The sequence below is a fragment of the Manacus vitellinus genome, unplaced genomic scaffold (genome assembly GCF_001715985.3).
Source record: "Manacus vitellinus isolate BGI_N305 unplaced genomic scaffold, ASM171598v3 scaffold_0_pilon, whole genome shotgun sequence".
Lineage (NCBI taxonomy): Eukaryota > Metazoa > Chordata > Aves > Passeriformes > Pipridae > Manacus > Manacus vitellinus.
In genome coordinates this window covers 40,018,079-40,043,159 of record NW_021938789.1, presented here as the reverse complement: position 1 = coordinate 40,043,159, position 25,081 = coordinate 40,018,079, and the positions used below count along the sequence as shown (strand labels likewise).

General features: G+C 43.2%; 1 protein-coding gene across 8 annotated transcripts in view; it reads left to right on the top strand.

The window, feature by feature from the left end:
• EPHA5 (EPH receptor A5) overlaps nucleotides 1-23,694 on the top strand; it is a 182,547-nt gene extending 158,853 nt beyond the window's left edge. For 6 of the 8 annotated variants that reach the window (XM_018072010.1, XM_018072004.1, XM_018071978.2 and 3 more), the window contains 6 exons: nucleotides 2,710-2,771; nucleotides 3,567-3,776; nucleotides 5,607-5,756; nucleotides 10,197-10,390; nucleotides 15,286-15,441; nucleotides 23,507-23,694. In XM_018072010.1, the coding sequence (XP_017927499.1) occupies nucleotides 2,710-2,771; nucleotides 3,567-3,776; nucleotides 5,607-5,756; nucleotides 10,197-10,390; nucleotides 15,286-15,441; nucleotides 23,507-23,612 (878 nt within the window). In that variant the 3' untranslated portion in view covers nucleotides 23,613-23,694. Of the gene's footprint in view, nucleotides 1-2,709; nucleotides 2,772-3,566; nucleotides 3,777-5,606; nucleotides 5,757-10,196; nucleotides 10,391-15,285; nucleotides 15,442-19,005; nucleotides 20,700-23,506 lie in introns of those variants that run through there. The other 2 variants (XM_018071983.2, XM_018071991.2) reach the window with 2 other exon arrangements.
• Nucleotides 23,695-25,081: the final 1,387 nt, after the last annotated feature.

The window sequence follows — 25,081 nt, the reverse complement described above, 5'->3', positions numbered from 1 at the left end:
GTAACACCAAGCCAACCACGAAGTTTTCCAAGCAGACTTGCCTCTTATTTCTGCCTTTATTTGTTCACTTTTGAAACCATGTGATCCCCAGGGTGAGCGAAGATGTGCTAGGAAGTAGCAAATGATTTCTCAGGCAGGAAAATGAGGAAGATTTTGCTACCAAGAGTCTGGGAGAGGGGGGGAACCCATCCCACAACCTCTGATGATTTCCAGTGGTCATCTTTTGAGAAACCACTGAAGCAAAGCCCACAGGAGGGTAGTACTGATGGTCTAGTGATCACTCACATAGGATGTGAGCAAGAACAGAAGGTTTCCAGAAGCAGAGAAGAAGAACGGGATTGTAGCTGAAAATGACAGGACTGTATAAAACCACAGTTAAGGCAAGGTCCCCCTGGGATCTGATAGTAATGCCCCTGGTAGTAGTTGCCCATGATGCTGGCATATAGATTATGAGTGGAGTTGAGGGCTTGAGGAAAATGTGAAATGTTGGCAAAACAAGTCAGCACAAGAGTTACTGAGATCTGACTTTTCAGTTAGCAAAACCTTCCATAACTTTCCCAGCCCAGTTCTTCTCCGAATTACTGTATGCACTGAAGATAAGGGCAGGGAAAGGGACAGCACATCCAAATGTGCCCAGTCCAAGCCTCTCTGGCTGTTGGTGCTGTGCTGAGGCTGTCGAAAATGTGCAAAGGTGTTGTTACTCATTCATTTTAAAGCCTTGAAGGATCTACATTATTTGCATCAAGGATTATTTTGTTGAAAAGAGCTACTACTTTATTTTAAGGTGTCCCTTAAGTGCTTCTGCACCAGCCTCACAAGCGTGAATGGCTGTCTCCCTCTTGTCTTAACGTTTGGCAACATCAGAGCTTAGTTACTACTGTTCAAGGGGCTGTGTTTGGTGCCATGTGGCTGCTCTTGGTACTATTTGTCATTAATCAGAGGAAGTGTCTCCGACATTAGTTCTTTTTCAGAGCTGCACTAGGCAAGGTATAGAGATGCTAGCTGTTTGTCTGGTTCACATCCTTATAACCTACACAGAATCAATGCTGTTTTGCAATCAGCAGCCTTTCCTTGCATTCTTTCCCATGAAATTGCATTTCCTAAGACTTTCAAGAGAAGACAAAAAATAAGCAAAATAGATTTCTCCTAAAAATTGAACAAATATCAAAATCTCTCAGGGACACCTTGTGTAACTCTTAATACATAAAAGCTCCAATTTCTAGTCCTCCAGGGATGTGGAATATTGGACAGGAAGAGACTGATGATTAGACATCCATGAAAGCTGCTATTGGCATGGGCTTGAGTCTTTCTGACCACTGGGGCCTCAGGGGGTGGATGGGAAATCCCACTTTCAGAGAGAATGTGCCTCCCTAGCAAGCTGCCTTTTATAGAAAGTGGCTGTCTGCTCCAAAGACTGTGGAAACACGAGAAGCTCTGCTTCCGAATTAGACTTGGAGCAACTGGAGTTTGGATGCAGGGTGGGTACATGCACCCTTAGTTTCTCATTAGCTCAGTGCATGATAGTTTACTCCATTCAGAATTTCTTCCAACAGCATCTTCACAACTTTTTTTCTTTGCACAACAATGAGTATTTTGATGGATAGCTTCAAAATTACCTTTATTGTGTAGATAATTAAGCAGTAAATTAGGTAAAATAGTTAAGGTAATGGTAAAGTGGGAAAAATTAGGATCTATCTAAATGGTGGAATATGTGCCGATTTTTAGTATTTACCTTCCTGTGCATGTTGTGACACACAGCAGCTCTCGTTGATCATTTCTATGAAAGACATTTATAATGCACTTTACAAATAATTGGCAGCTCCTCTTTTGTCTGTGCTTCTTGCTAGCTAATGGAAATTGATTTAAATAAAAAATAATTTACATGTTCTTATAAGATTTCATTGAATTTACAAGGAGTGGAGCGCACCACATTAATTATTGCTATGCCATTGTGGCAAGCTAGCGAGAAATTAGATATAAAAACTGAGGAAAAACTATATATAATTACCATTAAAATGACTCGGGCATGAAAATTAATCAAACAGATTTGGAAAAACATTATTATTCCTGTCAACAATAGGAGACCAGATCTTTTGTTAAGAACTTTGATTTCCACTTGCACTCATTCCATACTTAACTAGCTTTTGTTCTGCAACATAAATATTCCTTTTCTCACTTCCAGTTGTGTTTACAAGGGTAGTCACATGGGATTACATGAATTAGAAGGGATGTAATCCCATCCTTTCCTGTTCTTGATTTTGGTGGCTACCAAACTCGAGCTTCAGATCATCCTGGTTGCTCCTTTTGGGCTCCCGTTGTTACTTCAGGGTGTTAAAGCTCTAGGGAGGAGTCCAAAGAGGTTGCTGTGTGCAATTTGGCCTCTGCAAGCTTTCGGCTTGTTGGTGAAGCTGAGAAGAGGGTTGCCGGGGTTCAGCTTGCAGCCTCTTACTCAGTCATCATCTAAACACTCTAGGGCTTGGTACCTCTAACAATATGGGATTACTTTTTCATCCTCTCCTCCTCAATTCCCCTACTTCTATATATATTCTGGGAAAAAACACTTGTCCTCTTGCTGGGACAGCAGTATCTTGGTGTAGATTTACTGTTGCATGCCTGTATATTCACATGCAGATGCACTATGAAAAGACTTCTGTATTTTCATGTTTTTTAAATAAATTGCTCACAAACTCGTGCACTTTTTTTTTCCAGGCAAACCAGTAATGATAGTGACTGAATATATGGAGAATGGTTCTCTGGATACATTTTTAAAGGTAATACTTAGATTCTTTTTCCAGAGGGACCTTGGTTAAGGTTTGGGTTGTTTACAGAGGGTTAATATCAATGAAAATGTTTGCTGGGTACTGGTGCTGTCTGGAGGGAGGAGTGACTCAGTCGTCTGTTTGATCTACATTTACACAGCATCATGAAGGACCTGGTGCATGCATTGATACAAACAGACAAGAATAAATTGGAGGATATTATGTTTATTTTAGAAGGCAGTTACCTGCATGGAAATTATTAACTTCTCCTGAAAAATTCGATGTTTCAAGAGCACATCCACACCGCATCATGGCAAACTTGACAGAGTTTTTCCATGAAACGTAAGAGCTAGTAAAGGGAAGATAGGGGAAGTAGTTAGAAATGCAATGTGACAAAATGAGGAAAAGCCTCTACCCCCAAATATTCACGTGTGAATATTTTACAGGTAGGATTTTGCAATTCGATACCATTCAGTTGGGCTGGCTGAGAAACAGCCCGTCCTGGTTCCCTTATACACATAGCTAAGTGTTCACTCCCAGTCACAGTCTCTTTATCAGTCACCAGTGGAAACAGCTTGCTCCTTGATCTCCAGTTAAAAGAACTACATTTCCTTAGCTTTGTCTCTAGAGATCCTAATCTAAACAGTGAAACTTAGAAAAGCTTCGTGGTCAGAGCGTGGAAGTAGTGAATTATTAATTTTCCTGATTTTCTTCCCTGGAGACTTGCCTTTGCATTTTTATTCATGCACACACAATCCTGAGGGTGCAGAGACGCTCAACTCATCAAATGTCTCCTTCCTTTTGCAGAAGAATGATGGGCAGTTCACAGTCATTCAGCTGGTTGGGATGCTACGAGGCATTGCATCAGGAATGAAGTACCTGTCTGACATGGGTTATGTACACAGGGATCTGGCTGCCAGGAATATCCTGATCAACAGTAACCTAGTCTGCAAGGTGTCAGACTTCGGCCTCTCCAGAGTCCTAGAAGATGACCCTGAAGCAGCATACACAACCAGGGTGAGTTAGGAGGATTTAGTTAGGGTTGAGATCAAGAAGACCTTATTCCCTGCCACATTTTAGTGTTCAGGCTCTGTGGCAAAGAGGTTTCTACAAATCCAGGGCCTCTAAACTGTGCATGAGGGTTCGATCTGATGTTAACAGTTAATTGTTATCAGATTACTTTTTGCAAAAGCCTTAAATTTATAGTGGGGATAACCAAATAAGGCAGAACTTCATTAATAACTTTCAAGTTCAGGTTGGGTACATGAGTCAAATAGCAGGCTTTGCAAAGTTGCCATGCTTCCAGCTCTACTCTGACCTCTTTGGTGAATACTAAAGGGAGGAAAGAGCAATTGCTTTGCTCAGGTACCCATGTGGAGATATAAGCCACGATCTTTGGAATAATTTGACTGTTTTAAAATGTTGGTAAGTGTGTAATGAATTCCCATTGCAAATAATGCACATTGCCCCCAGTGTTACCCTGAGTAATTTGAGGGTAATTTCTCCCAACCTGAGAAAGAGCTTCTCCAGCCTCAGTGCTCTGCCCCTGTTCATCCTCGGTCAATCATTTCAGGACATCAGCCCACCTATCCTATTGCGAGGCCACATGGCCCCAGCACTGAAGAGGGGGAGTGGACAGGACCCATCCTCAGCAGCACAGACTTGGAGAGAGCCTCCAATATTAATGGCAGCGATTGGCACACCTGGACATGTCCTACTAGTGTGTTTTTCCCAGGGTATTGTTTTGCGGGTGGTGGGAGCTCTCTTAAGTCACATTGCCAGTTCCTGCAGAGATCTGGGAAAGGTCTTTTCGGCTCTTGGCAGTCACAGCCCCGCAATGGGACTCAGTGCACAGCTGGACTAGCACTTCCCTGCAGGCTGGAGGGCTCTCGGCCAGCCCTGCTGTAGCTGCAGTGTGCTGCCATGTGCTAATTGGCACTGCTGAGAATCTGGCCCCTCACTTAAGGCATGCCCTGATAAGGCTGTGAATAATTATTGGAAGAAGAGACTTTGTAAAAGTTGCTTTGGAAGCATGTTCCAAATCCTGTTATTTTTCCAATAACAAACACTGTGAGGGGGCATTCAGGGAGACCTTGCAATATTTAGCTCAACAGTAAGAGGAAGGGACTTCACAGTAAATATTTTTTTAATAAATCATGGGAGACAGCTCTTTAAACCCAATGAGAAAAGTATTCCTTAGTCCAGAATCCCCTTTCCCTCCCCTTTTCCTTCTCAGAGCTGGTCTGAAGTTTGATTTCTAAAATGATAGAAAGGGGAAAAGGAAACAGCAAAGCACATTTGACAGCTGTGGCATCATCTTCAGTCCCACAGCAGAGGCTAAGCAGGCTGGTCTTTGCACACACAGATTTCTGTGCCTACACAGATCCCTCTGCAGGATCGGGGCTGCATTTAAAAAAAAAAAAAGGCATTACTTCTGCAGCAATTTGCATGAAGCCCTCGTTAGATCAAAGTCTTCCTTGGCTTCAGAGCTGTCTGTTCCTCCCCCGCTCGCTCTCAGAAATGGAGGAACTGTATTCCCTTACCAACCCGTGCAACATAATTGAGATGTTGATCCTATACATGTCCCAGCATTCAAACAACATTCAAACAACAAACCTTCAGGACAGCCAATTAGTAGGCAGCCTACAAATGCTTATGGGCTGAGATAATGTGGAAAGGGGCCCCATGCTGTCAAACAGATTTACTTTAAAATTCGATGTCTCTTTCCAGAGAGAAAATAACATCCCTTGGTGCTCTGAGGAGAGCTGTTTTGTCTTCTCTTGCATGTTCTCTGCCCTCCTCTGCAATCTGTTTTTTGTGGGTTTTTTCCATTTCTTTTCCTTTTAGGGAGGGAAGATCCCCATCCGATGGACAGCACCTGAAGCAATTGCCTTCCGCAAATTCACATCGGCCAGCGACGTCTGGAGCTATGGCATTGTAATGTGGGAGGTGATGTCCTACGGCGAGAGGCCTTACTGGGAAATGACAAACCAAGATGTAAGCACGTGTGAGAGTTGCTGTGTGATGGGACTTTGAGGCTCAGCATTCATTCTGCAATCAGAGAGGCAGAGTGGGGACAAGATGAGGACAGCTGCTGTAAAAATGGCTTTGCTCCCCCATGCCAGACAGAAATGATCCTCCCATTTGATGCTCCTTTTTTTTGCAGCAACCCAGAACAGGCTGTGCACAGAGGGAAATGTGTCTGCACAGAGGCAAGCCTGCTTCCCCCAGCAGACTGCTGGAGCTTCACTAATGTTGTTAGAGCTGGAGCCTGTCCCTCTTCTGCTTAATGACAAAGGCCTGCCAGGGAATAGAAGCTGATAAACTGGCAGCATTTCAATCGTGTGTTCAAACCCCTGCTGCCATGTAAAGCAGCAACTCAAGGGAGTCATGGTAAGGGCTTTGTTTCCGTGCACAAAAGCTGGGTGATTTGATCTAGTGACAGCAGTTCACAGAGCTGCATCTTGGTTGTTCATGCATTGCTGATCTCAAGAGAGTAGTTTTGCTCCTGTTGTGAACATCTTGTAAGTTTGTGCTAACAAAAGCTCTTATGATTCATTTGTACACTACCCTTCAAGTAGTGTCCCCTTGCTCAGAGGTTCCATTGCCCCCTTGAGCTTCTGACCTGAAGGCCACCCTCTGAAGCATCTCCAAACAGGGACGTGCCTGGGGACACTGTCTCCTGTCTGACTTCAGCTCCAATCCCAGCCTGGCTAAGGATCTCTTGTTCCTACTTCAGGGCTACATTCTACCCTGAGCTCACCATCAAAATCTGTTCTTGTCCAAGGGTAAAAAACTTAAGCCTGGGGTTGCCAGATTTTCTAGGCCCCTCCTTCCTCTTCACATCTCCAAGAACATGACAGTGAAGGTCTCTGAGGATGCCAACTAACGCATGAGATTGGATTCACCATGAGGTATGCGGGGTAGCCCTGCTGCCTGTGGAGATCCTACCTCTGGATGGGTTTTCACCATGGGTTTCCTCTGATCACATCATCTGATGTTTTGTCCTTTCTTCTTTTTTTAAGCAACATCCCTATCGCCATGACTTTCTGCCGTTTCACTGGCAGCAAAGGCTCTGGCTGAGCATTCTGCATCTCCTGCATTTTCTTTGCGAGCCTTTGCCATCAGTGGATGTTACTACCTGTCATGCTGAGCTGCTGTCTCATCTCACTTTGAGTCCAGGCATGGAAGCAGGTGGTACCTTTGAGACAGTCATGCCACCTGAGCATGTTGTTTGGCATGAATGCCCCATCGCTTCTGCATTGCTGAGGCTGTCACATTTGCAGGAAGTTTGGTAAAGCAGTATGTGTCTATACAGGGATTTATCTCAATCAAATACACAGACTTTCTTCCATAGTCTGTACAGAGAATGCAGCACTTGAGAGCCAAGCTTTTTCACTCACACTGAGCACTGTAACTATCTTTAGTGCTGATGCACTGGCATGGCACAGATGTTGTTCAGTAAATGCCAGGCTAAGATTAAGGCTGGTGCCAGTGAAACAATGCTCCATGGCCAGGGGAGCCCCTTGTCTGGATCATAACATATGAATATCCACACTTTGCAGAACTGTTTCAAAAAACCCAAATGCCTCCATACACTGTGAATTTCACACTTGCCTGGTGTGAAAGCAGAAAGCAGAGGACTGGTGAGATATTTATGAGCATCAGTTCCTGCTCAAGCTTTACTTGTGTAACCTCTGTGTGTTACTTGCCTCTGCCTATGTGCAGATGGCAAGTGCCTGGATGGTGGTGGCCTCGGACCTTAATTCAGGGCTGGGGCATGTTCCTCCTGCAATACAGCATTGGCTTTTGTGCAGAGGACCAAGGGGTCACATGAGTTTTGGACTCTGTTGCACCAGAGTTTCTTGTTGCATGGCTTGTAATTAAAGTACATCATTTGCAAGCAGAATTGATGATGAGAAAAATTATTCTCACCATGTTACAGATGGATTGCTTTAAAGGAGGTGCAGTGCAAGAGGGTAGCAGTGTTGTAACTGCAAAGGCCACAAACCACATTTTAAAGTCATACAATTCTCTAGATGGCCCTCTAAAAATATGCTTTGCTTTGACCACAAGATAAAGCTTTGATGCAGGAATCGTTGAGAGGAATTTTGTGACCCGTGTTGCACAGGTTGCTAAGATAAATGATCATAGTGGTTGCTTTATAGTATTCGGAGTGGTGGATTTATGCAACACAGAGCTAAAAGCGTTGCTTTGGTTTACTGGAATGGACTGTCCCAAATGTCCTCTCACAAACATCTGGTTCAGATATCCCAATCCATAAGTGAGTAATGCTTGTCCAGAAGAGGGAGAGGGACAAAAATGCCTCCTTAGGTGCAAATTTTAGCTCCTCAAGTCTTACAAAGCAGTACACACCAATGAATGAAACAGCAAATGTGCCATTTTCTCATTTTCTAAGCATTGTGTTGACTACAAGTGACTTGGTCTTTTTTGTTTCATTCTTTTGCTCATCTTATTGCTAGAACTCAGAGGGTACCTTCAGATGCAAGAGGGTATTTCAGCGTCCTAGCTCCTCGCAGTATTTTGATACCATTTACATTGTATGGCCAGGATGAACGACATCCTGTAAATTGAGTTAACACTATTGATTGTGCTGTTACTGCCAGGAATATCAAACACGCATAACCCCACTGCAGATGTAGTTCAGATATTCTGAGCTGGTGCCAGATGGTCTGCTCCCTGTCTTGCTACTATTTTCTTTCTGCTACAGCTGGAGGGGGATCCATTACTGTTATAAATACACACATGGACACAGCAAATAATATTCTCATGGCTGTACCACACCAAGGCTTTTTTTATAGGGCAGCTGCAAATTTGGAATCAGGGACCAGCTGGAAAGCACAATGTGAAGAACAGACAGTGCAGATACCATACTGTGGTGGGGCTGGGTTTTGATGCTGGGAGCAACAGCCAGATCTTAGAAGAGATTGTCTTGCAAGTGTAGGTTGGGTGGAGAGTGGTGCAACTGCTCCACTGACAGATGAAATCTTAGATGGGTGCACAAAGACTGCATACATTGTGACCGAGATCTTCAGATGTGCTCACTACCCTTGGAGGAGATCATAAAGCCTCGCCTAACTGCCTCTCTACTGTGTACATCCTTAGGGACTTTGAGGTTCCTGCTACTGCTGCTCAGCCCACCTGGCTCATTCCTAGGACTCTTCACTTAACAAAAAGCTCTGTGGTGGAGAACAATTCGGAAGCAATTCATGCCATCCTGAATTTTGTAGCCTTCTGAAATGCAATGCCAGCCTGATGCAGCTCTTTCTGTACTGCTCATCTAGGTCTAAAGATCATGAAAACAACTTCCATCCTAACCCCTTAGCCTTCTTTTTAAACACAGGATGTTTTCAAATCATGAGACGGTGCCTAGAATGAATGTCATCTGTGGCATTCAGTTCTTGGAGTCCCACAGTGAAGCACTGTGGTTTTCCACATAGCAAACATCTGCTTCCACCCTCTTTTGGTCAAGGAGTCTTGGGAGTAGAGGGTGTGAAGATGTGCTGCTGGAACTCTCTTGGCACAGACGCAGACCCTTGTGGCTTGAAATGTGAGCTGCATTCTCCTGAAAATTGTAATGGTTCAAAATGGGAACTGCTGGGCTTGGAGCCCTGCTGTAAATCTGCCCCAAACTGGGGAGAACAAGTTGCTTTCTTAAATTCTGCCCTCATTTATTCATTTCTGCCTTTCAAGAGGACAGGCAGCACATGTGCATACCACTTGTTTTAGATATAAAACCATAGATGGTTTGTATTTGAAATCAGTGCAACAACTCCCCTGGTTTTAATTTACATACTCTTGGGCTGACATTTTAAATTCCTGGCAGAAATGCGGCCACACTGAGAAACGACTAGACCCAGACAGTATTGAATGATATATGAGATGGTTGTTCTGCCTCTGCCTTGAATCCATCCATCAATTAGCATTCAAAGTCTCTTTTGAAATACAGTCAGACGTTTATTACTGTAATACAAATTTGTGGTCTAGCACATGCCTTTTCATTTAAAAAGAAACCAACATCTGAATAAACAAAATCAGTGCACTCCATGAAGATGCCAGAAAGCCCTGTAGGTTGCTTTTTGTGGACTTAACATAGGCTCCAAGAGTTTCCTGCCATATAACCTATCGACCGCAACTGAGCTTTGAACAAGTACAACCTGACAATCTGGCCCCCTGGTTGCAGCAGTGCCTTGGCTTTCTAGATTTACTTTGCAGTGACCAAAAATTGAGTTATTCAACATCCCATAGAAAATATGAAAGACAGAGGGTTCAGTGGACTTGCCTTTTATAGACAGAATTGGGGTGTGGCAGGATTCTACATGAGTCTATTGCTGGTTCCAAATTTCTGTATTTAAGTCAAGTTGCATTTGGGAAAAAGGCAAGAGGAAGAAAAGCCTTGTGTTTTGTCTCCCGTAGGTGATTAAAGCTGTGGAGGAAGGCTATCGCCTGCCAAGTCCCATGGACTGCCCTGCTGCTCTTTACCAACTAATGCTCGACTGCTGGCAGAAAGACCGCAACAGCAGGCCCAAGTTTGACGAAATTGTCAGCATGTTGGACAAACTCATCCGTAACCCAAGCAGCTTGAAGACGTTGGTTAATGCATCGAGCAGGTACAAACACAAGCCAGAACCATTTCTCAGATCAAGCTCCTTGTCTGAATACCCACCTCTGGGGTTGATGCCTGTGTGCATCTGTGGGTGGATGTTCCTCCAGCTTCATTATGTCCAGGAGAGTTTTCTCAAATCAACTTTTTCTATTGCAGTCGGCAGCCAGGTGAGCAGTTCACTTACTTTAAATGCAGTGCTGCTGCAACAAAGAAAATTACTGTGGTCTGTCTTTTAGAAACAGGAGTTTCAGCAGTATTTATAGGTCTATGATAAAGCTACCTGTGCTCTACTCCAAGGTTAGAGACAGCAAGACTTGGGTGCATGAAATAAATGCTGCTCAAATTGTCTGCCTGTTGACTTTATTTTGGTAATACAAATGAAGAGTATCTCTTGGCTAAACTTTTTGGATGTGCAAAGCTCAGAGATGTCCAGGTACATCCTTTCCCAACTACTCCCAGGCGTGCTAGGCACCACTAAAAGTTGTGAGAGACTTGAGAGGATCTTTTTGGTTTCTAACACACTCAAACACTTCACTAAAACAACATTAAATAAATAGAGCAGCCAGTTTGCATTTAAACATGAATCTGAATAGCTACACAGCTACAAGTAAGGTAAGCACAGTCAAGAAATAAAACTGCACTTGGGGAAAAAGAGCTAAATATCTTTTAAGGAGTTTTAGTACTGGCTTCTCCACCATACTGGAGTCTTGGACAGGCTTTTTCTGTGAGCCATCAGTGTTGCTAATCACTCAGTCCCTTGCAAGGTCATAAAGGAGTAATGAATATGTATATCACTGATGCTTCACTGGTGGCAGTGGAGCTCCCCTAATTAACACTGGATAAGGCCCTTCAGAAAGACTTATTCTCAGAGAAGGGGAAAAAAAAGAGATGTTGTTTTCCTAGGACAGGTATGAGGGAAATAAGTTGAGGTTAGACTGGTGGCATGGACCAAAACAGATATACTATTGTGAGCTTATAGTCATTTGTCTTCACACCTTCCAAGTGGGTCTTGCACTGCTACATGTGACCCATTTCACCTGTTGCAGCTGGACATCTCCACAGTGGCATGTCCCCACATTTGGCATTTCATGCACTAAAAGAGAAGAACCTGAAATCTCTGTTAATTTTTAAATACAAGATGGATCTGATTCCTTGGGCTATTTTACATGCATCATTTACTGTCTGAAGAAGAAATTACTCTTATTAGCAATTAGATGTAATGTCAGTGCCAGCGAACCTGCAGGAAGAGGTTTATGATAGCATAAAATATATGATATTTTTCTTTTATTTTCAGTTCAGAACAGTTATTTTCCAGGCCTGTTATGCAGTGGCTCATGCACGCTTTTATACCAAACTGTTATGCCAGAAAAGAGGAGAGTAGACAGCAAACCATTTCCTTGAGCTGCTAAGCATTTTGCTGATGTTTTATTCCATGAACAGGTCCCTGTAATTCCAATCCTCTGCCTTTCAGAGCTGCTGTGAGTATTTTTGATATGGATGGAGCACCTGAGCAGCCAGGCTTTGGGGCTGTATTTCCATACTCATAGATTGCTGTGCCCAGAACATAGTATTCAAAATGAATCATAATTTCAATGTAGAGCAGCTGTAAAGTATTTTTTTATATATGTAATGTGTTCTTTATGGAAATTCTCATTAATGCAAATAAGGGAGGAAGTCACTCTCTACATTACAGCATGTGCATATCAGTAGGTACCTCCTGACATTAGTGATGAAAATCCACTTCTCATTATGATTACTTAGGAGTTTTGAATTTCTCATGTGTATAAAATGTTATGGGAAGCCATTATGTTCCTGGTACTGCAAGTATTCACATTTTATTGGACCCTTCAGCATTGCTATTAAGTAAACAAATAATACTAATGTGCTCATAAAATATATGAATATTCCTGAAGTGCTATAATAATATAATATCCCAGCTCCCCTTCTAGTTGAAAGTCTTATAAATGTAATACCATCAGAGGCTGATCCAGAAAATGTTTTTTTACCTGTGGATAATAATCTTCACACTAGGCTTATGTTAGCTGTATGTCCCGCTTTACAAAGCAGGCGGCAAATCTAGTTTCTCTCCTGGCTGACCTTGGACAAGCTCTCTCTGCTCTCTGCACATCATTAGTAGGGTGGTGGACCTTTCCGTGGCACGAGTCGCTTGTGCTAGGTACTCTATCGATGCTTCTGCCATGGTGAAGGGTTATTATTTGCCTGAATTGCTTCTTCCGTGCATGGCATAGCTGAGCAGGTAGCAATTGCCATGGCGAGGTCTGGAGTGAGGGAACAGTTTACCTCTGGTTTCAGGGCTGGAGCATGGTTGGAGCATTGCTGCTCTCTGCAGGGCTCGCTGGATGTTGTCTGCATCTGAAACTCCCACATGACTGTGCAGGAGCAGCCTCTGAAGTGTTAACAGCAGCCTGCCATTGATGGACACTGCCGGGAAATGTAATTTGGGTTTCAGCTTCCAGGCTCTGGGCTGCCTTAAGTTAATTATGAGCTTTAAAGGCAGAGGAAGAAAACAGAGCAGGAGGAGTGAAACTGAAGACTTTGAATTAAGAGTGACTGGGGGAGCCTGCTTGTAGCAGGGATCACAGAATTACGAATATGCTGAGTTGGAACAGACCCACAAGGATCATCGAGTCCAACTCCTGGCTCTGCACAGGACCATCCCCAAGAGTCACACCATGTGCCCAAGAGTATTGTCCAAATGTTTGTTGAACTCTGTCAGGCTTGGTGCTGTGACCACTTCTCTGGGGAGCCTGTTCCAGCACCCAACCACCCTCTGGATGAAGAACATTTTCCTAATATCCAACCTAAACCTCCCTCCCCTGACACAACTTCAGGCCTTTGCTTCAGGTTCTGTCACTGGTCACCACAGAGAAGAGATGAGTGCCTGCCCCTCTTCTTCCCCTCACGAGGAAGTTGTAGACTGCAGTGAGGTCTCCCCTTAGTTTCCTCTTCTACAGTCCAAGTAACCTCAGCTGCTCCTCATACCTCTTCTCCTCAATCATCTTTGTTGCCCTCCTTTGTACACTCTCCAGTAGCTGAATATCTTTCTTATATTGTGGTGCCCAAAACTGCACACCATATTCAAGGCAAGGCCGCCCCACTGCGGAGCAGAGCAGAACAATCCCCTCCCTCAACTGGCTAAGCAACGCTTTGCCTGATGCCCCTAGGACATGGTTGGCCCTCCTGTCTGCCAGGGTACAATGACTCGACCAGGACCCCCAGGTCCCTTTCCTCAGCACTGCTCTCCAGCATCTCATTTGCCAGTCTCTGTGTACATCCAGGGTTGCCCCATCCCAGGTGTAGAATCCAGCACTTCCCCTTGTTGAACTTCATATGGTTGGTGATTGCCCAGTCCTCTAATTTGTCAAGGTCTCTCTGCAGGGCCTCCCTGCCTTTAAGGGAGTCAACAGCTCCTCCCAGTTTTGTGTCATCTGCAAACTCGCTTAGTATCCCTTCCAGTCCTACGTCCAAGTCATTCATGAAGATGTTGAAGAACACTGGGCCTAAGATGGAGCCCTAGGTGACCAGTCCACTAGTGACCAGATGCTAGCCTGATGTAACCCCATTCAGTATTACTCTTAGTGCTTGGACCCCTGAGCCAATTGTTCACCCACCACATGATGTGTTTATCCAGGTATGTTGGACATTTTGTCCAGAAGGCTACTGTGAAAGACAGTAAAAGCTTTACTGAAATCCAAAAAGACTACCTCAACTGTCTTCCCTTGATCAACTAGGTGGGTTACCTTGTTATAAAAGGAAATCAGGTTTGATAAGCAGGACTTTTCTCTCATGAAGCTGTGCTGGCTGTGACCAATGACAGTGTTGTCTTTCAGGTGTTTTTGGATACCTCCCAGAATAATCTTCTCCATAACTTTACCAGGCACTGAAGTGAGACTGACAGGCCTGCATATTTCAGGGTCCTCCTTCTTGCCCTTCTTGAAAATTGGAACAACGTTTACCAACTTTGAGTCAGCTGGGACCTCTCCACATTCCCAAGACTGCTCAAAAATCATGAGAGAGGTTTTACAATTACATCAGCCGGCTCTTTGAGGACTCTTGGATGAATCTCATCAGACCCCATACATTTGGAGAGATCCAGCTGGAGCAGCAGATCCTGCACAATTTCGGGGTCGACTGGGAATTGGTCATTCTCACAGTCATGGTCCTCCAGTTCAGGGCACTGAGATCCCCTTGGTCTGTCATCCCTGCTGAAGACAGAGACAAAGAATGCATTAAACACCTCTGCCTTGTGTCTGTCCCTGTTTGTGAGGGGACTATCCTCATCCTCTAGTGGTCTGATGTTATTTCTGTACTGCCAGTTGCCATTAATATATTTGAACTCTTTTTATTGTCCCCCATATTTCTGTCCAGCTTCAACTCCAGCTGAGCTTTGGCCACATGAATTTTCTCCCTGAAGAGGCAAGCAGAATCTCTGTATTCTTCCCACGTCACCTGACCTTGCTTCCACTTGGCATATACCTTCCTTTTTTGCCTTAGCTCCAAAGGAGATTGCTGCTCAACCAAGCTAGCCTTCTGTGTCACCTGCTTGACTTCTGACATTTGGGAATTGCCTGTTCCTGTGCCCTTAGGGGTGTTGCTTGAAAAGTGACCAGCACTGATGGACCCCAACAATCTTCCCTCCTTTTTCTGCTTTTGGTAGGACCAGAAATGGCAGGAACTCAAAAGTGAGTGAAGTTACAGGTGAAGTGATGTGTTTGATACATTGCATAACAAGCCTGCTGGGAGGATTTAGGCTGCAGCAACCACTGAAAATGGAACAAGAGAATCATCTTTACCATATAAAAATACAAGTAACTTGAGTCATGTTGTGTACATCTTGATACTGATTCTGTTTGCTTCTTTGTTTTTGCTTGTCTTTAGAGTATCAAATCTGTTGGTGGAGCACAGTCCAGTTGGGAGTGGTGCCTACAGGTCGGTGGGTGAGTGGCTGGAAGCCATCAAAATGGGCCGATACACAGAGATCTTCATGGAGAATGGATACAGTTCAATGGATGCAGTGGCTCAGGTGACCCTAGAGTAAGTAGCTCTCAGATCATTTTCACCTCATTTTTGGAACTGCAGGGGGAAGGGGGGGGGAAGACAAACCATTCAAAAATATGCAGGGATGAGACTGCAGAAAGGGAAAATATTACCCTTTGTTTGCAGTCTACAGTTTCTCATGTAGCACCTCTATTGATGATAACAAGTGCAGGCAAGACTAAAACTTACAGTCACTACATTGGCAGCCATCACTCTGGCTCTTTTACTCACAGATATTAATGCATGATTTTGAGTAATTGCCAGGCCATCCTCTCAGCATAATAGCAGTTGATTATTTGAGGTTACCAACAAATAAAATCCCCACCCTTCTAGTAAATGTATAGGTACTAGAGTCCCTGCTGAGATATACTAGCTTCACACCAGATTAGCTGGTTTCACGGTTGATCTGGATGTAACCAAGTGGACAGTCAAGCCCAGTAAGGCGTGGAAATAGTACTCAACAATAACAGAAATAGATACGGCCAGGGCCAATGGAAGAGCATCAGCAAACCCACAGCTCTAGGGGACAGACTTCATGGCTGAGACTCTTTCTTCTGCATGTGCCCTTGGTTTTTGCACGTGAATATGACTGCAATTGGGGCAACAGCACTAAAATTACTTGCTAAATGCCTTGGGGCTGATAATTTGTTATGCTCAACCTTTAACTGCCTGACTTGCTTGTGTAATTATGCCAGATTTTTCTCTTACTGCCTGCCGCTTTCTCAAACTCGCTTCAAAGCCTGCCTTTCTAGCTGGGTTAATTTGAGCTTAGTTTACTGCAGGCATTAGGGCAGAATGGGAAATATTATGCTCTGTGCTGCTTGGGAGAAGGTTGTGTCTCCTCTCACCACATGCAAATTACCAGTGCACATACAGAATTGGCGCCGAGGGTTAAGAGTAAAACAAGAAAAATCCCCACACCCCACAGAACTGCAGCATTTCCTCCTGTCTGCCACAGGGCTTGCTGTGGAGCTCACTGTACAGGATAGGAGGTCCTTTGCCTGTGATGCAGGTTGGTAATATCTCTATGGAGTTCAGTTTCACGTTACATACATGGAGGGAGTGCAGGAACATATCTGCTCTCACACTGATTTTATTTGCTTCACTCATGTTATCAATTTACCCCTTACACCTGGACTCATCCAGTCTTTCTTCAGGCATTTACATGAAAACCCTGAACTAGGGATGAAATCCTCTCTAGCAACTGTCTGGGAAGTCAGGGTGCATGGATTTCTACCTAGATCCTTTTTTGAGTTCCTGAGATTCTTACATGTTGCTTCCCAGCCTAGTCCTGCAATTACATGCCATGTTACTTTGGCTTTTGAGGACTCCACAGTTTAGATTGGTAATCTACAGATGTTAACCAAGGAAGAGGGCCATCCCCAGGATGCCCACACAGCAGCAATACTTAGTAGTTGAATGGAAAGAAGAGGGATAGGATGAAGCAGTAATTTAAGAGAAAAGGAGCATTCTCGTCTACTATACCACCTCATTCTTATAACCAGAGCAAATTCTGGTAGAAAATACAGATTGTCTAAAACACATCACAGATTTATTGTTGTTACATCACGTATTTATTGCTGTTTAGCTGAATTAGCCATGTCAGAAAAGAAAACTAGGCTTCTAGTTTGTTCCTCTTTAGAATTTTATGTAATTTCAAGAGCTCTAAATGAAATGCTCAGAAGTGAAATGCTTTGGTTTGGATCAGAGAAAGTGTTGAGTTTAAAATTTAAAATTTCAGATACGAAATTTTCTCTTAATTTGACTTTAAAACTCAACTATTTCCCTGTGTTTACTCTTCGGTATTCCAGAAACTTCAAAAATATCCCCCAAGATCTTTTCAGGCTCCCCAAAATGTGTTTCAAAATGGTTGTTCTAATTGGCAGTGAACCAAGGAACCCATTATCTGTACAGTTCTAGCCAGAAAGGCAAGTTGGTCTGAAGTCTTAATGAAATAATAGTTACCAGAGATGCTCTGACCTCCAGCTGCAAACCACCTCTAAGGCCCCCTCACCAGGTCCCAGTATGTTCTCTATAGCACAAGTTTCATCCTGCTCACCCCAGTGTAGACAACATGTCTAAGCTGCTCAGCTTCAGCTTTCTTCTGGGCTTTTACAGCAACAGAGCAGTGCAAAGGAGCTGATGCCTGGGAGCCTAGGGAGCTTCTGGATTTTGGTTGTTTGAGTTTTTATAAAACGAAAGGAAGCATTTCATGGATCCATCTTGCATTTTAGTTGAAACTGAAAAAAAGGTTGAAACTAATTCGAGCTAGTTAGTCATCCATGCCAGTAAATAAATTCCCTGTCCCCACCCCAGCTACCTGTGGACAGAGGTGCTTGCAGAGATGCTTGCTTGGTTCTTCTCTCTCTCAGCCCACATACCTTTGTGTTGCAGTGCTGACTTAACAAGAAGGCTTGACCCCACTCAGGTTTATTTTAGGGAAAACAGTGGAAGACTAATTAAAAAGCCAACTAGCCATCCAAATCAAAACTTCTCTCATCCCTCTCAGATGCAGTAAAAAAAGACAAAAGACCAGATTCTCAGCTATTAAAAAAAAAAAAGAGAAACCATCATAGTGGCTAAAGAGGGAAAGCGTCACATATTGAAGACCTGAACCACATGTTCAGATTGATGTAAACTGGCAGGTTGCCCTTAAAAAATAAAGTAAGGGAGAAAAATGGCTCCTAATTCGCTCAGCTGAGACTCTCATGGGTTCCCCAGAAAATAAACAGAATAAGCAAAGTTCTTAAAAGGTTGATATACTGGTGGTTTTAGTTTTCTGGAGGTTTTAATATTTTTTTCTCCCTGTAAAAGGGAACAACAAAACATTTTGTACTCTGCGAAGGAAAATTCAGGTTAAATGTTCCTTGTCATTTTTAATACAGGCAACTGTTCTGTATATTACAGAGCTGGGACTTGGGGGGATCAGGTGAAAAGATGATCTGAACATCTGAAAGAAGCTTGCTTTCCCCAAATGACATCAGTAAAACAATCTTTACAATTTAAGAAGTTACCTTCAAATACCATCCAAAATGGTCTTCACCAAATTCAAACAGTGTAGGAGACAGATGTAGAAATTAGATGGAGAAAGGAGAACTCGATAATTGCTGCCAGAAAAGGCAGGAGAAAAAAATATAATGAATGTAAAGAATTCCTAAAATCTACTGAAAAAAAAAAAATTACTGGTGCTGTAGGAGGGGTTGGCCAAAACGCTCACAGGACTGGTGACTGTGGGGGTGCCTAGCTTATGGCTTCTTTACAGGACGTGGTTGAGATAGGGTTGAGATAGTAGATGTTCAGCTTCTTTTTTTTTTTTTTTAATCCTCCCTCCCCTGTCATGCAAAGTAAAATCCTGATTACCACCCTCATACTTTCAGACTAATGGCTTGGTGCATTTATTTCAAGGAAGAGTAGTATTAGTGACAAATTTCTGAAAGCAAAAGATTAAAAACTGATTAATATCACCCCAAGTCCTAAGCTCTGCCTGCTTAAGCAAAGACCTGAAATTGTATGTGTTCAAACAAAGAGTGATTTCTACATTTAGCTCTAATTCTTGCAAAGGGATGAATCACCTTGTGAAAAGTGGAGCCTCACCCTCCACCCTCTCTTTCCAACTGGATATCAGACTTGAAGGGAACCTTTCCAGTGGACCAGACCTGCTCTTTAAACTTGTGGACCACCTAGTGACTTTGAGTGTGTCTGGAGCTCTTTCAATCCACTGCAAGAATAACTTTACAAGGACAATACTCAAGAATAGATAGATCCATGACATGAGTTTCAGTCTGATCCTTGACTGGACCAATTACTATCCATGTGGACTACATATTTTCACCTTTTGAAAGATCTGTACTCACTGAATCTCAGGACACCCTGTTGTTTGTTATTAGATGAAGAGCTCTGAATATTTGTAATAACATGTGCTGTGTTGCTTTGCATTGTATATATTTTTTCTTCTAAAATAAAATAAATTATTTATTAAATGGTATACTGAATGAAGAGCATTTAAGAGTTCACCTGCTCTACATGCTTATTTTTAACCTGAAATCTCAGTCCTGAGATTGTGATGCTGTGTCTGCTTCTGAACAAATTCTCATCTTGTAATCAAGTAGAACGGGAATTATGAATAAGAGCAGATGAACTCTTAAAACAATTTTTTTTTTAAGTTCCTCATTTCATGCAATAGTCCCTAGCAAGTGGATTCCTCTCTCTTTAGCATCATCTGAAGGTCTTTGAGGTTCTTCTTGTTTCCCCCCCATTTGAACTGACAACTCACTAACTCCATGAGTAGTCCCAGTCTGCATGAGCAATTGTAGTAATACCAGGCTCAGAAGAGTGGTGAAATCTGGCCTGGATGGGAGATGAAATACAAAACATCTGTGATAGGTTGATGGCTGCCAGCCATGGAGATCATTCAGGAACCTGTCCCTTTTTCTTGCATGACTAACCGGCTGGTGAGGGGGTTGTGTTTTATGTGGAAATACAGTCCTAGTCTACACTGTGTTTGGCAAACTGGTCCATGGTGTACAAGTAGTTCTATTTGTAAATAAAATGTTTTAAATATATTTCTTACAACATGGAGACTGTGAATTCAACCCGTGCAAATGGAGGATATTGCAGGGAAGGGGATACCGTGTTGTCACTGTCACGTTGCAGCTGGACTTCTGTGTAAGGCTGTGGTAAGAGAGCAGCATGCGTGCAGCTGTATACAGGCTGTTTGGGATGAGCCCACACCAATTTTCCCCTTTATTTCCTTGGCTTTTTGGTCACCTTAGATCAGCCTTTTAGTACCGTGTTGACAAGGGATTCGAATTCCTGCTTGGTTTCATTTTCAGCCCAGTGTGACTGAAAGAAATGAAAAGGGGAGATTTTCTCCCTAAAATAAGAATAAAAGTTGTCTCATGGCTGGGGAGGTCAAGTATTTTGAAGCAGGGAGGCCACACAGCACATGGGTGCACGTATCTCTGCTGCAGCAGCACACACAAAACCCGGCACCAGGGATTGGGTCACTCCCACAGCAGGGTGCAGCCTGCATCCTGATTACAAGTGTTGTTTGCCCACGGGTCTTAGCTGTGCCTTTTCTCCCTCTGCAGAGCTGAGCCCAGTGAAATTACCACTTGGCTGCAGTAACATGAGCCAGACAGCTCTGGACTGGAGCTTGAGAACAGCTGTTTCGCAGCCCTTTGGTACAGAAGTTGCTGGGAGGTTTTTGTCCCCAAACAAGCTGGTTTGCTCACCCAATTCTGTTTAAAATTGACTTCTGCCTTATGCTGCTTCAAGTCCTTCAGCACTGGATGCACAGGAGGGTGCAATATCCTGTAAGTCATGCTTAAAAATGGGAATTAAAGCTCCTGTGTTCTCTGGGCAGTTTTTGGAAAGTTTTGTTGTTGTCTTTGCTATGCGCAAGGTGGCTTTTGAATAAAGCTGCTGATTTTATACTAGGTGAGCATCTGGCTCAGGAGCTTTGTCTTCTGGTTCATCTGTGCAGAGGTGAAAGACCCCATGGTACTGTTTTTCGCCTTTCTGAGGAGTCCCCATGCCTTTGGCTGGTGGCTTCACATTCGAGAGGATTTGATATTCAAAAAAAAAATAGACTGGATCCCCTGGTGAGCAGCTAATGGATTGAAACCAGAAACTCTTTCTTTCTTCTTTCCCTCTTGTAAATCAATGAGACAATCCTCAAGGATATTGAGTTAAGGGGATACTATATGGGGAGGAAAAAAGGCTTTGTAGTGAGTAGGCAGGTTTTTATTAGACTGATGGGGCTGTGTGTGAAATGTGAAGACATACATGCCTTTCTCGAGGTTTCGGGCTGTTTTTTTTGGCATAACATGCAAGAGTATCAGAAATTATACATCTCTGAAGTACATGGTACTGGATTTTCAAAAGAGCTCAGCTTGCATTTTAGATACCTGAAAAACAAAGCTGAATTTTCAAAAAGTGCCAGCAGAGCAGCACTCAGCAGGGGGAAGATGGATGTTGGCTCTTTTAAAAATCAGGTCCTATAGTGTGTTGGTTTTTGGGTTTGTTGGGGTTTTTTGTTGGGTTTTTTTTATCTTTGGTGTGAACTTCCAACTGTGCTGTGTACATAAAATAAATTGCATGTAACAATAGCATTACTTCATTTTCCTTCATTATTAAGATGGCTTGTTGAACTAGTTTCATGAATCAGTGGAGGCAGAAATGAAAGCATGTCCCCCTGAGAAGGTAGAGACCTTTTACAGGTGCTGCAACCTTTTCTCTGCCAGGTAAGGAGCACTGCTGATGTGTCTCATTGACCTCCTTTGCTCCGCGCCCCTTAGATTGTGATTTCCTTTTGCATCATTGAGATGCACTGCTGAAAAAGGGTACAATAATGAAATTATGTGTTTAGCCTGAAGCAAAAAATCTGGTATTTTCCTAATCAAAAGGCTGAGAACATGACAGTCCTTGGAGAACAAGAGATCTAGCTTTTGGCTTCAACTAGTTTATGTGTTAATGTATTAGCCTTCACTCAGGATTGCTTTTTATTCAAAGCAATGTTCATCTGTGAATTTTTGGATATGGATGGTTGGTTGTTCTTGCACAGGAGTTTCTGTCCAGAATGTAAAGCTGCTGACAGAGGTACACCTCCACGGGCAGCTCATGCGTTGCATGAAAATATTTTGGTGGCCACTACACATGTACACCTGCAGTCCAGCACACAGCCGTGCTATGAACTGTAGGTTACATTTGCAATATGTCTCAGGGGATGGTTGGGCTCCCAGGTGTTGCTGGCGATCCCCAGACTTTGTATAAATGTGCCAGCATGGTTTCCAAAAAACAGCTGCATATTCAAGGAGGTCAGGTCTCATTGGCTTTCAGTGGAGAGCTTTGTCCTAAAAGACTTGCCCACAGCGTGTCAACAGTCTAGGATTCATGAGTGTATTGGCAGGACAGTAAGGCCTGACTTTGAAACATCCTTTACTCAGTCCAGTCTGGAAGTAGAAAGCAAAGGGCTGATATTTCTCTTTTGGAAGTCTTCAGACAAAACACCATGTCTCCTATTAAGTCAAACTGCTTCTCTAGCAGTTTCTGTGTCTTGTGCTGGAAACACATGCGCAATTGTCTTGATGTTTCTTCTGAGCTTTCATTCCTACAATTTCTTTGTTAACACTTTTCCACCTAGTAAGAAATCTATGCAATTATACTCTGCCATAACTGATGACCTTACTTGGCTTTAGATGTGTCATTGAATCTAATTACCCAAGGTCCTGCTGTAGTATCTATAGGAGACAACTTGTCCCACTCCTGTCTTTGGATGGAATAAATTGTCCCCTGGAGGTGCCTCTTTCACACCATTCACGTGAATCGTGGTGATTGCCTTCAACTGTACAACTAAATTTTAGAGGGCTGAGTTCATGAGAAAAGAAACTTTCCTTCTGATTCTGCATGTTACATAAGCTAGCTTATTTTACAGCTTTCCTGCGATGGCAGTCCAGTAGGGAGACTCAACACAAATGCCTTTGGCTTATAGAATTCACCCAAAGCAAAAAAATGAAATGTGGGTTTATGGGAAGATTTGCAAAAACCCAGAGGGGAGCTTTTGCCAATTCCTGTTGACTTTAGGGGGTCATCAGGCTGGTGGCCATCCTTGAAGCTTTTGCCATTTGTGTTTCTTTGGCTTTGCCTTATCTGAAGAGAAAGGAACCATGGATTGACCTCACTTCTTACTGCTCGTATCTGAGATCAAATACTAACCTCTCCCATGAGAAGAGGAAACTGCAACACAGGCTTTCTTACGTGGCTTTTCTCTTGGAAATAGGACTTTTCACGCCTAGCAGAATCCTTGGCCAAAGATGATGCTGACACTTTGCTGTCCGGCCTTTCTCCTTGGACAGTGAGGTGATTTCTCTGAGATGCTGTCAGCCATAAAAAAAATTTTTTACAAATGGGGAAAATAAAACTTGCAAACTAAACTTGGCTTCGGGAGCTGCCAATGGTGATGGGTAGGCGCTGGCAGCAGCCTCAGCATATGCAGAGCGTGGTGTGCGCGGCAGCGTGTGCCTGAGAGGTCCATGGAACCAACGTCTGCTTTCTCCCACAGGGATTTGAGACGCCTGGGAGTGACACTTGTTGGTCACCAGAAGAAGATAATGAACAGCCTTCAAGAAATGAAGGTCCAGTTGGTGAATGGGATGGTGCCATTGTAACTCGGTTCTAAAGTTGCTTCCTCAAGTGGGTCGGTCCTGCACTTTGTACACTAGCCTTGAGATTTATTTTGACTAAAAAAAACTCAAGAAAAGATAAAAAGGGAAATTCAGTGGTTCCTATACCTGAAGGACATTGGCTTCTGATGCAGCATTTCTAAAGCAGTGTTTGACTAAAGTTTTCCTTTTCTTCCTGTTTGTGTCCTCATTTTCATGAAGTCAATGTAAGATGCATGGAACATGGAAACGAATCTGCTGTATGTGAGGTTAACCAGTCTCTTAAGCTTCAGTGGTGATAACAACAAGCCTCCCCACCACACATTGTTGTACATGGGAGGTACATATATATATGTATATATATATAGCACCTTTATATACTGAATTACAGCAGCACATGGTAATACTTCCAAGGACTGACTTGAGCAGAGGATTTTTGTAGCCATTCATGGGCTCCCAATAGCTGCAGTTTGCTGAAGTTTAACTTCAAGTCTTACTTGTCTACAGAAGTGTATTGAAGAGCAATATTAGATTATTTCTCAATAGATATTTTGTTTTTTAAATTTAAAGAAAAAAAATGCTGTTACACAGCATTAAGTTATAGAGACTAGCATATAAACATGTTGCTTGCTCCATGGCACATACAATACAGGGTGTATATTTTTTTTTCTTTCCTCTGTGTTACCAAGTTCTTTTTGTTTGCTCTTCAAGGAGGATAATATGTGATGAAGATGTATATACTGTACAGTTTGCTACGCATCAGGTACAAGATTGGGGCTTTTTCCTTGGTTTTTTCCTTTTTTTCCCCTCTTTCACTTTGTTTTGTCTCCCTTTTGTGTTACCCCTATGCTTTGTATTTTTGCTGCTGTTTTGTTTGAGCAACATATAACACCTTCAGAAGTTTTGATTGCGTATATGAGGTAGAAGGAGTCTGCTTAAATAAAAGATGTTACCCCCCCTCTTCCTTCCCACCATGGGCTGGGGACATCCAGAAGAAAAGTTCTGGTTCTTGGTGGCCTCCAGCAACAACATGGCATCAATTTTCCTGTGTCCTGGCCAAAGATAGTGTGGGATTGCCTCTATACCAGCATTTTAGCCCAGTAGCTGTCACCCAGTGCAGCCATCACCTCTGTTCCCAGAGCCCAGGAGAGAAAGCATGAGATGGTTTTAGCTGGAAGGATTTTTACTGTTCCTCTACTCATGATGGGGGTTACGTCCTGGATCACAGTGTCGAAAGGAACCCATGTTAATCCAACATGGAGATTGTGTAGTATTTCTTCCACAGTGGAGGTGGGATTATTTTTGGAGCTGTGCTGTCCCAACTTGTCTCTCCATGCATTTTCGGTTTGGCTATGGACCTGGTCATTTTAGGGCAGAGCACAGAGGAGAGGTAAGAGCAGAGCAGCCCAACATGGTCACAGTGATGGCATCCTGAGGGCAAGGAGATCCCATTCATCTGGGGCTAGCATGGCTCG